Raw genomic sequence first — 13,133 nt, 5'->3', positions numbered from 1 at the left:
AAGGCGGGGGGGGGGGGGGGAGTGACTGTTTGGCCGATTCGAGGAGGGAGGGCGTTCCAGGCCAGAGGCGGGACGTGGGCCGGGGGTCAACGGCGGGACGGGCGAGAACGAGGCACAGGGAGGAGGTGAGAGGAAACGCGATTCTGGGGATGAATTTAAACGAAACACACACGACACTGCGCGTCGCTTGAAAATCAAAACAGAGAACGACTCACCTCCTTGATGAAACTCCTCTCCCGATCCCTCCCCTCAAAAACACAAATTTCAAGCTATTTCTTGCTCCTCTCTTTCGGGGAAAAACACCCCACACTTTCTACATTACCCAACGCCTATCTCAGAATCACCTCTCTCCAGAGGTGAGAATCTCAGCTCATCCGAGGACATTAAAACAGACCCGAGGCCAAACTTTCAAAACACACTTAAAGGTCCTCGATTCCGCGGCAAAGGTTCCGGACAATTTCCGTGATCGCGGCTGAGGTTTGGAGACGCCGGTACGAGAGACGAACCCATGATCAATTCCCTGCCTGTCCAGCAGTGACCTAATTCCCCTTCTCCTCTCTGAGCAGGCTGGACGGTCCCGTCGAGAACGATGGACGGTCCTCGGGACGGAGGCTTCGGGATCGAGAAACTACGGGAAGGGACCGACCGCGGTCGGGCCCTGGTTCCCGAGTACGTTTTCCCCCCGTCGCTCCCATTTTGAGAGAACCTGAGCGTCGAGGCGAAGGGTTAGGTGAGAGAAATCAAGAGGAGGACATGAGAAATATCAAAATTATCTGACGAGACTCTAAATCCACAGGACTACGGCTGGATTCTGATCTGAGCAGAAACGCGTGGAAAGGCTTAAAAACAGAACTCCCGCACTAAGGAACTTCCTTTTCTACCACTCTCTCCCCCACCTCTTTCCAGAGACGATCACGCCCGAAACACAATCTGAGGCATCGCCTCCCGGCTTTATACAACCCATTTTCCTCGCCGCCCGCCCGTCCTCGTAGGGAGGGAACCGAGACGGCTCTCGGAGAAGGAGAATGGCCTAGAGAAGCAGCACGGCCTAGCGGAGAGAGCACGGGCCTGGGAGTCAGAAGGTCCCGGGTTCCGATCCCGGCTCCGCCACGCGTCTGCCGTGCGACCCTGGGCGGGTCGCTTCACCTCTCTGGGCCTCGGTTACCTCATCTGGAAAATGGGGACGGAGACTGTGAGCTCCATTTGGGGGCAGGGGCCGTGTCCCACCCGATCTCCTGGCACCCCCTCCAGCGTTCAGCCCGGTGCCTGGCCCGTAGCTAGGCGCTTCAGAAATACCATAATTATTACGATTATCGGCCATCTTCCGACGCCCAGTTGGGCTCTCCACAAACCTGGGCCTCGGCCCCCTGGAGAAGGGCCGAGTGTAAAGGGGGAGGACGAGGGAGGCAGAGAAGGCAAGGAAGGGCAGAGGAAGCGAGAGAGAGGAAAAGAGCAATTTGAGGGGGGCGGGATACGCGCAAGAATCCATCACGGACTCTCCCCTCCCTTCTTCACACGCAGGTGCGTAAACACACACACACACACACACACACACCAGGCAGATTTCACAGTCCTGTCAAAATGCCAGCGAGCCATCTCCTCACTACTTCTCACCTTACTTTCGCCGCCCCCGCACACCGGTTTCTGATCTCTTTAACAGCTAAAAAACCCTGGCCACCTGAGCCGGTGCCCCACGGCACGTACGCTTTGGGCTTAAGCTATTATTTGGTGGTCCGCTTCCTCCCCTGCCTCCCGCTTCCCTCGTCCCAGTGACGCGAGGCAGACGGCGACTTATCAGAACGCCCAGCGAGTCTCCGGCCAAACCGGTAAAAAGCGGCGGACGCGCGTTTAGCTCCCAATTAAATAGACCGGGTATGATCCTGACATTTCAGCCCCGGGATTCCGGATTTCTTGGAAAGGTAGAGAGACTCACCGTGGAACTTGGGGGCGTCGGGGTCGGCCACGTTGATAGCGATTAACTTCCAATCCGTCTCGCTCTCGTCGATCAGGGCCAAGGCACCGAGGATCTTCACTCGGACGATCTCGCCGCGGGCGTGAACCTTCAGACACAGAGGGGGGATCTCAGCATCGAAAGAGTCGCCGAGAAGCCCGCGGAGGCTTCGTCGAAGCCTTTATAGCGACGAAGGTGGAAATCGGACCGAAAGGCAGGCCCGCCGTAAGGAACGAAAACAAACGAGAGGATAGCGGGAGGTCTCACGGCAAGATCCCGCGAAGGATTAAGTGCTCCGGTGACACATTTACTGACGGGTCCTAACGATCAGTAAAACGTCGCCCCCGCTGCTACAGCCGACCGGAGTTCGGAACGGTGCCCGAACTGTTGGACTCCGCGGTCCGAGTGTGTTCTCAGGATTACGGGTCTCTGTCCCCGGGGAGGATTGAACGAAACCAAAAGACCGACAAAAAACCTCACGACGGCATTCGCGGCCTTTCCCCCATCTTAACGTAGAGTAGCATTTGCTACGAGAATTCGCTTCCCGATTCCACTCTCGGAGGCGACGCTCCCGCGTCCCTGAAACGCACCGCGCGGATCACGCGGGTCTGGCGGAACCGCCTCGTTCCTTCCTTCCCTCTTGCATTCCCACTGCCACGAGGTGTTATTTTCTTTCGAGGCTTTCGAATCCGTTACAACCCCGGGGCTTTCAAAAGCCGGCTTAATCTGCCTTCGGTGTGGAATCCCCGGGCCGCATCTTTTAACCCCGAACTCTGCTCCTGCCAGCCTGGGGAATCTGGCAGCCTCTTTCCCGTCCGGCGCACGTGGGTAGAAGGGACGTTTTCCACCAAGACCATCCTCTCCCCGGGAACTGTGGGGACGACGTCCTTTTACTGCTTGTGACCTAGGTGACATCCTAAAGCTGCAACTCCGCTCGGGAGATTGCACACTAAACCTATCGTGTTTCCTCGCAGAGGCAAAGGATTAGAGTTGCAGCTGCTTCCGTTTCGGAGACGCCCGTCGGCAGGGCGCTCGTGCTGGGTTTCTGGGTGACCACGGAAGACGCTTCAGTGACGACGTCGGTATCCGGTAAGCGCTCACTACGTGCAGAGCACCGTTCGAAGCGCCGGGGTGGATACGGGGTCATCGGGCTGCCCCCCGTGAGGCTCCCGGTCTTCATCCCCATTTTCCAGATGAGGTCACTGAGGCACGGGGAAGTGAAGTGACTTGCCCACGGTCCCACAGCTGACAAGTGGCGGAGCCGGGCCGGGCAGCTTCGCGGGCCCTCTTAGATTTCTCTTCCTACTCCCCGTTATTGCTTGACTTAACTCCCCACCTAGAGACACCTCTCTTGTTTTGGGGTCGCAAACGGTTGGCGAAAAAGTGGGGCAATTACGCATGTGAATATGGTTTGGATCAAGCGATCTACTAATAGGGCCCTTTGATCTTCAAACTCAACGGGATGCTTGTCATTTCGACGAAGCGGACCAGGAGCGGGCAAACCCAAGCTCCGGTAAACCGCCGCCAGGGTGGCTCAGTGGAAAGAGCCCGGGCTTCGGAGTCAGAGGTCACGGGTCCGACTCCCGGCTCTGCCCCTTGGCAGCCGTGTGACCGTGGGCCAGTCACTTCACTTCTCGGTGCCTCAGTGACCTCATCTGTAAAATGGGGAGTAACCGTGAGCCTCACGTGGGACGACCCGATGAGCCCGTATCTCCCCCAGCGCTTAGAACAGTGCCCTGCACACAGTAAGCGCTTAACAGACACCGACGTTATTATTATTACCTCGGCGCAGCCAGCCACCCGAGGGTCGGGAGCCGGGCCAGGGTCGACTCTCTGGGGGAGGGTCAGATCTCAGAACGCTTGGTTTCGGACCCTTCCCCCGGGTGCCCCTTTCCTTCCTCCAGACCGCGGTCCACGCGAGGATTAAGACGCCAGGGCGGAACCCAAGAGGGAACTTCAGAGTGAGTTCAGGAAGGGGTGGGGAAAGAGGGACCGGAAAGGCGCAACGGAAAGCCCGCGTTCGGCCAACGGTCCCTCGCCGTCCTCCACGGTTAAGAAAGAGCTGGGTCCTAATCCCGGCTCGGGCGCCCTGCCTGCCGCGTGGCCTTGGGCGGGTCACTTCTCCGTGCCTCAGTCACCTCATCCGGAAAATGGGGATTAAGACTCCGAGCCCGACGTGGACACAGTCCGGACACAGTCCGGCCCGATCGACTCGTTATCTGCCCCAGCGCTTAGAACGATGCCCGGCACGCCGTAAGTGCTCAACGGATGCCATAAAAAGAAACAAAACAAGCTACCCTCACAGAAACAGGACTTCAAGTCCAGAAATGCCCGATTCCGGCTGCGGCCACTATCAACGATGAGGCCGCTTACCCAACGGCCCGGCGGAAAGCGTGCGCGCCCGGGAGTCGGGGGACCCGGGTTCCAATCCCAGCTCCTCCACTTACCGGCCGTGCGTGACTCTGGGCGGATCACAACTCGTCTGGGCCTCGGTCTCCTCGCCTGTAAAGTACCCGTCCCCGCGCTTTCTTAGACCGTGAGCCCCACGCGGGGCAGGGACTGCCCCGATCATCTTGTGTCGACCTCGGTGTTGGGTCGAGCGTCTGGCCCGGAGTCCGTTCTTAACGAATCCCACCACCGTCGCTATTAATTTTATATTGATAATGATAACGGTGTCGGTATTTGTTAAGCGCTTCCTGTGTGCAGGGCACTCTTCTGAGCGCTGGGGTAGACGCAGGGGAATCGGGTCGTCCCGCGTGGGGCTCACGGTCTTAATCCCCATTTTACAGATGAGGTAACTGAGGCACAGAGAAGTGAAGTGACTCGCCCACAGTCCCACGGCTGACAAGTGGCAGAGCTGGGATTCGAACCCAGGATCTCCGACTCCAGAGCCCGTGCTCTTTCCACCGAGCGCCGTCGCTGAGCTCCTCCACCCAGTGACGCTGATCTCCCGGGGGGGCCCGGACTGCCCGGAAACCGGGCGGCGAAACCCAGGTGACCGTCGTCATTCCGGGCGCTCCAGAAAGGACAGGTCTCCTCCCCTTCGTCCCCGGGCTTCGGTTCGGAAACCAGACGGCAGGAATGGTGCCGGTCTCATCTATCTAGCCCCCCGACCTTCTCCCCCGTCCCGCCTCTGGCCTGGAATTTCCTCCCTCTCCGTATCCGACGATCGCCGGCCCCGCCTTCAGGGCCTTATTCGGCCGACGCCTCCTCCCGGAGACCGTAAGGTAAGCTCGCTGGGGGCAGGGACCGTGTCTGTTACATGGTTACGCCGTACTCTTCCAAGCACTCGGACGGCGCTCCGTACGCGGTAAGCGCTCGATAGATACGACTGACCGACTCCGAGCGGCCTTCCCCAACTAAGCCCTCGCTTCCTTTACTGCCGGTCCCTCCCGCGTCGCTTCGGCGCTTGGATTTGGTCCCTTCCTTCACCCCTTCCTCGGTCCCACGGCACTTACGTACACGTCTTTACTTTACCTACGTTAACGCCCGCCTCCCTCTCTGGACGGTAAGCCAGTTGTGGGCAGGGAACGTCTCCCAGCTCTGTTACGTCGGAGTCGGAGGTCACGGGTTCTAACCCCGCCTCCGCCACGCGCCTGCTGGGTGACCTCGGGCAAGTCACTTCACTTCTCGGTGCCTCATCTGGAAAATGGGGATTAAAAGGATGAGCCCCGCGTGGGACGACCCGATTGCCCTGTACCTACCTCAGCGCTTAGAATAGTGCTTGGCACGAAGCAGGCGCTTAACGGATATCATCATCGTTATTATTATCGCTGTTACGCTCCCGGGCGCTTAGCAGAGCGCTCCGCACACAGGTCCGGGGCCTCCCAGCGTGGGAGAAAAACACAGACCCACTCTGCTCCGCCCAACCTGAGCTCGGCTTTTCTAAATCGAACAGAGAGATGCCGGGGGCCGCCAACGGCCGAAGGGAAATCCGAAGTTGCCCGGATCAGACGCTTACGGAAAACCAAATCCTAACCCATTTGGGTTTTTACTTTTGGGGCCCAGGAAAACTGACAACCGGTGACTCACACCGGCACTCCAGAAACCAAAAGGAGTGAGTTATTTATAGAGCCTGAAATACAAGATTTAGAAGAGTGCCAGAAATCGACTCTGAACTAGAGAAGCGCTTTCTCTTCGGGTCACCATATAATCCCAATCCCAATTCGCGCCACGGAAGGAAAGTCTTTCACTATATTTGACTTTCCAACGCGTGGTTTACGGACTAGGTCGCTCGCCTTCTCGTAGAAAATAAAAACGGTAACGTGAATCCAAACCACTTTAAAAACAGGTCCGTACGGATGGCGTTCGAAGGCTAACATTAAAAGGATAGCAGTACATTAAGAGATCTTAAAACTAGTAAACGTAGCGGGTTTGAAGAAATAGCTCTTGAGAAAATCACGGAAACGGCAAGACGTAAAAACAGATGTTTCATCTTCTTCGGAAAGTTATTACGGTGGTTCATTCGGGCTGTCGACGCCAGGTTTACACCCGCGCTTTTTAAAAGATCCTATTTTTAAGGGTTCCGACTCGGCTGTAAAGTTTTGCTCTCAGAAGAGCTGAAACGTTCGCTTGGGCCTAAATTTCCAAACACGTTTTCAAAATCAAAATCTAGATGGACATTTTGAAACTATGGATGTGGCAAAAAAGTCACTTATGTATCTTTATATGATTCAGACCGGGGGTGGGGGCAGAATACCTTTCAGACGGTTTTGTCCATAAAATAAACTATCCCCTTTCGATAATGTGCACAATATTTACAATCGCAAAACCGGCAGAACCTTCCCCGAACCCATCTTAACTTGCAGCGGTTTATATATCCGACTAGCAGTTAGATTTTTAACTGCTGGAGGGTGTAAGCCAATGAACTAGACCGGACTTGCAGACGCCCAGACCTCTCTCTCCTAACAACGGAAATCTGGACGCTGCTGAGCCAAGGTCTGAAAATACCTTCCAGGAGCTTCGCCGTTCACCGAAGACACGTTCGAGTTCAAGTCCGTAAGAACCTGAATTCACATCAGTGAAGAAGGCACCTGCCAACCTGCTAACTCGTCAACACCTCCCTCCCTGGTTTTCCTTCCTCCAGTTTCTCCCCTCTCCAGACTTCCCTCCTGCCCGGATCATTTTTCTAAAGCGTCATCCCGCATACGTCTTATCTTGACTCTAATGCATTTGCTATTGTTTTAATGAGATGTTCCTCGCCTTGAATCTATTTATTGCTATTGTTTTTGTCCGTCCGTCTCCCCCGATTAGACCGTAAGCCCGTCAAAGGGCAGGGACTGTCTCTACCCGTTACCGAACTGTACATTCCAAGCGCTCAGTACAGTGCTCGGCACATAGTAAGCGCTCGATAAATGCTACTGAATGAATGAATTCCTCGAAAACCTGCGCTAGGTGTCCGTTCTGCTTCGTATCCAGCGGAAGCTCCCGATCGACGGTTTTAAGGCCCTCTGTCGGCTCTTATCCGCTCTCTTCTCCCACTTCCCCCCAGCTCACAGTCTTCACTCCTCTCAAACTAATCTTCTCGGTGCGTCTCGCTCTCGACTCGCATCCCGACGGACGTCTTCCTCACCACTTACCCTCTGCCCGCAACTGGGAAAACCGCGTTCCTCATTTTCCCATCTTTCTAAATTCATCTCTCCTTCAGAATCCCTCCCTCGACGAGGGCTTAGTTTAGTGCTCAGCACACAGTAGGGGCTCAATAAATCCCACCGATTGGTTAATTCTGAATCTTCCCCGCTTATATATTATTAGACTGTAAGCCCGTCAATGGGCAGGGACCGTCTCTATCTGTTGCCGATCTGTCCGTTCCGAGCGCTTAGTACAGCGCTCTGCACATAGTAAGCGTTCAATAAATACTATTGAATGAATGAATATCAACACTCCTCCTTAAAAACTAACTCATACACATACTCCGTTTCCTTCTTCTGCCTCTCTGTACGTTATTTTACTGCCTTTTTTGCCTCCAGACTTTGAGCTCCTTCAAGACAGAGGTCTGCTCACTCCACCGAACTCTACCACGTGCTCTGGTACGCAACGATAAAGTGCGTGGCCCGGCAGGCGTTCAATAAAGGTTACTGATCGATTAAAAAAAAGCAAATATCCTTTCCAGGGAGTTATTTCCTATTTGGAAAATAGTGTTCCAATTCACGTTGGATGGACTGATTGACGTGAGCTTCTCACTGACCGTGGAGAGTAATGGGGAGGAGAGAAAATGCACACTGCCTATTCTAAATTACTGTAGGCAGGTACATTTAAGTAATGAGAAATCAACACGGCCTAAATGAAGCGGAAAGTTGTCTAATCTGGCAACTGAATTCAGGACTGTCCACAGAGCCAGTCCAGACAAAAGTGTCTGGTTTTACCCTGAAGCATTTCAGTGGCGCTTCGAAGGCCAATTACCGGATAATTACTTGGGCCTCAACAGAAACCCAAAAGATAAGAATGAAATTCATCTATCGACGGAATTTACCGAGTGTTTACGGTGTGCGGAGCACTGTACCAAGTGCTTGGGAAAGTACAGCGTGACAGAGTTGGCAAAACACGATCCCTGCCGTCAAGGAGCTTATAGACTACGGGGGAGGCGGACACTAAAGCAGCTCGGCTCAGTGGCAAGAGCCCGGGCTCGGGAGTCAGAGGACGTGGGTTCTAATCCCGACTCCGCCACTCGGCCGCTGTGTGACTTTGGGCAAGTCACTTCACTTCTCTGTGCCTCAGTTACCTCTTCTGGAAAACGGGGATTACGACCGCGAGCCCCACACGGGACAATCCGATGACCCTGTATCTATCCCGGGGCTTAGAACAGTGCTTGGCACACAGTAGGCGCTGAACAAATCCCATCATCATCATCATCATTATTATAGGAGATTATGGGTAGGGGAATTAGCGGAGTGCAGATGGAGTCTAAGAAGATTTACGCAAGTACTGTAGGGTGTGACTTTTTGAATTTGCTTTAAAAGGATGTGCATGATTTCAGGCTCTATGCAAGATTTAAGGACAAAATATGCCACCCACGGTACGGCATGTTCACGGATGCCTGGAAGTCGCCGGAAGTTCCCAGTGGGGCCGCCGGAAGTTCCCAGTTGAGAGTGGTCTGGGTCTTTCCACAGGACAAGATGCTCCTGTATAATTTTCATCCGTAGCCAGCTGTTTCATAAAGAGGGAGAAGAAACGAGACATTTTTTCCATCGCATTCATTAAGCGATTACTATATGCCAGGCACCGTATTAAATGCCGGAGCAGATATAAGTAAAGCAGGTCGGACACAGTCCACGTCCCACACGGGGCTCGAAGCCTTTATCCCCACTTGGCAGATGAGGTAACCGAGGCACAGAGCAGTTCAGTGACTCGCCCGAAGTCGCACACCCGGGCGGCCGGGCAGAACTAGAACTCGGGTCCTTCTGACTCCCAGCCCCGGGCTCTATCCACGAGGCCACGCCGCTTCTCCGTGCTCTTTTTTCGAAAGCGTCTTCCACTCGTTTACCGAGAACCTTCAGGGAAATATTGAGAGCCGAGTTACTCTTAGGGGGGAGGTCGACGTCGCTCACCGGCGAATACCGCTCAGGCGATGACCCGTGCGTGAAGACCACCCGCCCGTTTACGTACCTCAACAAAGGACGGAAACAACTGCGGCGTGAGGGGAATGTAGCAGAGACGACCAAAGACAAGGCGAGAGAGGGAGAGAGACTTCGACCAGGGAAGATGGCCATTCCCCGTCACTACCAGACCCTAAGTCTTCCCTCCTCCTCAGCCGGGTTCCTCTCATGCCGTTCCTTCCCGGAGACGGGCAGAAAGGCAACCTTTCCTTCCCTCCCTTCCCTTCTTTTTCTTCTCCTTCTCCACACACGCATAACTTGTAATTTTGAACTAACGCTCTTGCCGTGTGATCGAAACCCAAAGGAGAACTCACTGATTGGGCTTAAATGACGGCAAGGACGTTTGGTTAGACCCGGTCACGATCTTGCAAGTTTCCAGGCGATTCAGTACTGGAACGGGCTACCCGGGGAGGCTGCGGAGTCTCCTTTAGATTGGGAGCTCCTTTGCGGGCAGGGATCACACCCGAACCCGGCTCCGCCACCCGTCCGCTGTGTGACCCGGGGCAAGTCGCTTCGCTTCTCTGGGCCTCAGTCCTCTCATCTGTAGAATGGGGTCCGAGAGCGTGAGCCCCGTGCGGGCCGGGGACCGTGTCCAACCCGACTGGCTTGTATCCACCCCAGCGCTTCATACGGGGCCCGGCACGTAGTGAGTGCTTAAAAAAATACCGTTATCATCACATCTGCCAACTCTACTGTATTGAATTCTCCCAGGCGCCTAGCACGGCGCTCTGCACACCACTGACCGAACGATCCATAACCGGAAGATCTTTAGAATCAGACCATCATCTGTCCGTCCTGCACGGCTTTGCCCAGAGCCGTCAAGTGTAGCTACGTCCCCCGGTGAAATTGTCCGCGGCAGCGGAACGGAAGCAGGGAGATCAGCACAACGTGGACCCGCTCTTCCTCGGGGAACGGTGTGGGTGCCGATCCCTCATTGATCTGAGACCTCTCTATCGTAGTCTCCGCTTAGAGAAAACGAGCACTTAGAACGGAAAGAGCCCGGGCTTCGGAGTCCGAGGTCATGGGTTCGACTCCCGGCTCTGCCACTTGTCAGCTGTGGGACCGTGGGCGAGTCACTTCGCTTCTCTGGGCCTCAGTTCCCTCATCTGGAAAATGGGGATTAGCTGTGAGCCTCACGGGGGACAACCTGATTACCCTGTATCTCCCTCGGCGCTTAGAACAGTGCTCTGCACATAGTAAGCGCTTAACAGATACCAACATTATTATTATTGTTATTAACAGTGCTCCGCACGCAGTAAACACTCAATAAGTACGATTGAATGAATGACAACAAAGGACAGCTCTCTCTCTCTCTCTCTAGATATGAATAATGATAATGATATTTGTTAAATGCTTACAGCACTTAGGAATATGTGTATTTAGCTATAATTCTATTTATTTATAGCGTTGCCTGATCACTTGTATCGACGTCTGTCTCCCCCCTCTAGACTGTGAGCCCGGTGTGGGCAGGGATCGTCTCTCTTTATCGCTGCATTCATTCATTCAACAGTATTTACTGAGCGCTCACTACGTGCAGAGCACTGTACGAAGCGCTTGGAATGGACGACTCGGCAACAGACAGAGACGATCCCCGCCCGCTGTCGGGCTCGCGGTCTAATGGCACTTTCCAAGAGCTCTGCACACAGTAAGAGCTCAATAAATACGACTGAACGAACGGATCCCCGGCCGCTAACGCCCAATAAGGGCTTTTTCCAAATGCACCCGTCTCTGTCATTTTTACTAAGAAGGTGTTAGGAATTCGCCCACCCTCTCGAAGTCCGGCTGGCGTGGGATTCGTTCATTCAACAGTATTTATTGAGCGCTTACTGCGTGCAGGGCACCGTACCGAGCGCTTGGAATGTACAAGTCGGCAACAGATGGGAGACGATCCCTGCCCACTGACGGGCTTACAGTCTGATCGGGATGGACAGGGTTGACGCGAGACAGGTAGGCCGGAGGTGCAGGGGCAGGCCAAGTCCACGGCTCCATCTCCACCGAGGGCCCCGAGGGAGACGCCGCCCACCCCGCCGCCCCGGACCACCCGGAGAGATCTCCTCCCAGGGCAGAGACCGAGAGGCGGCGCCCACTCCCTTCGAAACCGATGTGACCGCTGGAATCTTTCACTCAATCGCCCGCCGATCGTATCTACTTCATTTATTCATTCGATCGTATTTACTGAGCGCTTACTGAGTGCAGAGCACGGTACTAAGCGCCTGGGGAGTACAATTCGGCAACAGAGACGATCCCCACCCAACAACCGGCTCGCAGTCTAGAAGGGGGAGCCAGACAGCGAAACAAGCAGACAGACATCGATAGTAACAAACTAGAGAAACAGAATTATAGATATATACACATCATTAATAATAAATACGTACGAACAGACGTCAGTGCTGTGGGAAGGCGGTAGAGCAGAGGGAAGGAGTCGGGGTGATGGGGAGGGGAGGAGGAGCAGAAGGCAAGGGGGATTCAGTCTGGGAAGGCCTCCTGGAGGAGGTGAGCCCTCAGTAGGGCTTTGAAAGGGGGAAGAGAATGAGTTTGTCGGAGGTGGGGGGGGGGGGGGGGGGGCGTTCCGGGACCGCGGGAGGACGCGGGCCGGGGGTCGACGGCGGGCCGGGCTGGAACGGGGGACGGCGAGGAGGTGGGCGGCGGAGGAGCGGGGCGGGCGGTGGAAAGAGAGAAGGGAGGAGAGGTAGGAGGGGGCGAGGGGATGGAGAGCTTTGAAACTGACAGGGAGGAGTTTCTGCTCGATACGGAGGCTGATAGCAACCACTGGAGATTTTTGAGGAGGGGGGTGACGTGCCCAGAGCGTTTCTGTAGAAGGAGAATCCGGGCAGCAGACCAGTATTTACTGGTCGCTTACTGTGTGCAAAGCACTGTATTAAGCACTTGGACTGGCTGGATTCTGGACTGGCTGGCAATAATAATTATGTTGGCATCTGTTAAGCCCTTATTAAGCCTTGCACTGTTCTCGGCGCTGGGGCAGATACGAGGTAATCAGGTTGTCCCATGTGAGGCTCACAGTCTTCATCCCCATTTTCCAGATGAGGTAACTGAAGCACCGAGAAGTGAAGTGACTGGCCCAAAGTCACAGAGCTGACAGGTGGCGGAGGCGGGATTAGAACCCATGACCTCTGACTCCTAAGCCCGGGCTCTTTCCACTGAGCCCTGCTTTTTTTCTCACGGTAGGAGCGGTGAAAAACTTGCAGATTGCTTTCTCCCCTAACGAATTACAGCTCTTTGCTTTCCCTTTTACTGTTTCGCGATTTTCTTTTCAACTTTCCTCGTTTGACAGTCAGGCTGTCAGACAATGGCATTTATCGAGTGCTTCCTTAGAACAGGGCACCGTACTACGCACTTGGGAGAGCGAAATACGATGAAGTCGGTAGACTTCACCCTCACAAGCCCCCGGGAGCCAGGGAAAACGTCTCGATTACCATCCCTGAACTTTCTCCTGGGCTTAGTAACACTTCAGTGTTCCACGTACGTTAGATGCTCAATAAATACCTTGGAATGAAAGGAAGTATCCCAGCAAAAGCAGCCCATCCTTATCAATATGCCTGATGTGTCTAATTTAGGTGAATCCTTGC

The 13,133-nt window shown here is 54.6% G+C and overlaps 1 protein-coding gene across 2 annotated transcripts in view; it reads right to left on the bottom strand.

Annotated features, from left to right (window-relative positions):
* The window catches only part of PPA2 (inorganic pyrophosphatase 2), a 114,779-nt gene that overhangs the window by 51,963 nt on the left and 49,683 nt on the right, over window positions 1-13,133 (bottom strand). For both annotated transcript variants that reach the window (XM_029076819.1, XM_029076820.1), the window contains one exon: window positions 1,934-2,060. In XM_029076819.1, coding sequence (XP_028932652.1) covers window positions 1,934-2,060 — 127 coding nt within the window. The remainder of the gene's footprint in view (window positions 1-1,933; window positions 2,061-13,133) is intronic.

This window comes from Ornithorhynchus anatinus, chromosome 12 (genome assembly GCF_004115215.2).
Source record: "Ornithorhynchus anatinus isolate Pmale09 chromosome 12, mOrnAna1.pri.v4, whole genome shotgun sequence".
In the NCBI taxonomy this organism is placed as follows: Eukaryota; Metazoa; Chordata; class Mammalia; order Monotremata; family Ornithorhynchidae; genus Ornithorhynchus; species Ornithorhynchus anatinus.
This window is presented reverse-complemented; position numbering and strand designations above follow the sequence as displayed.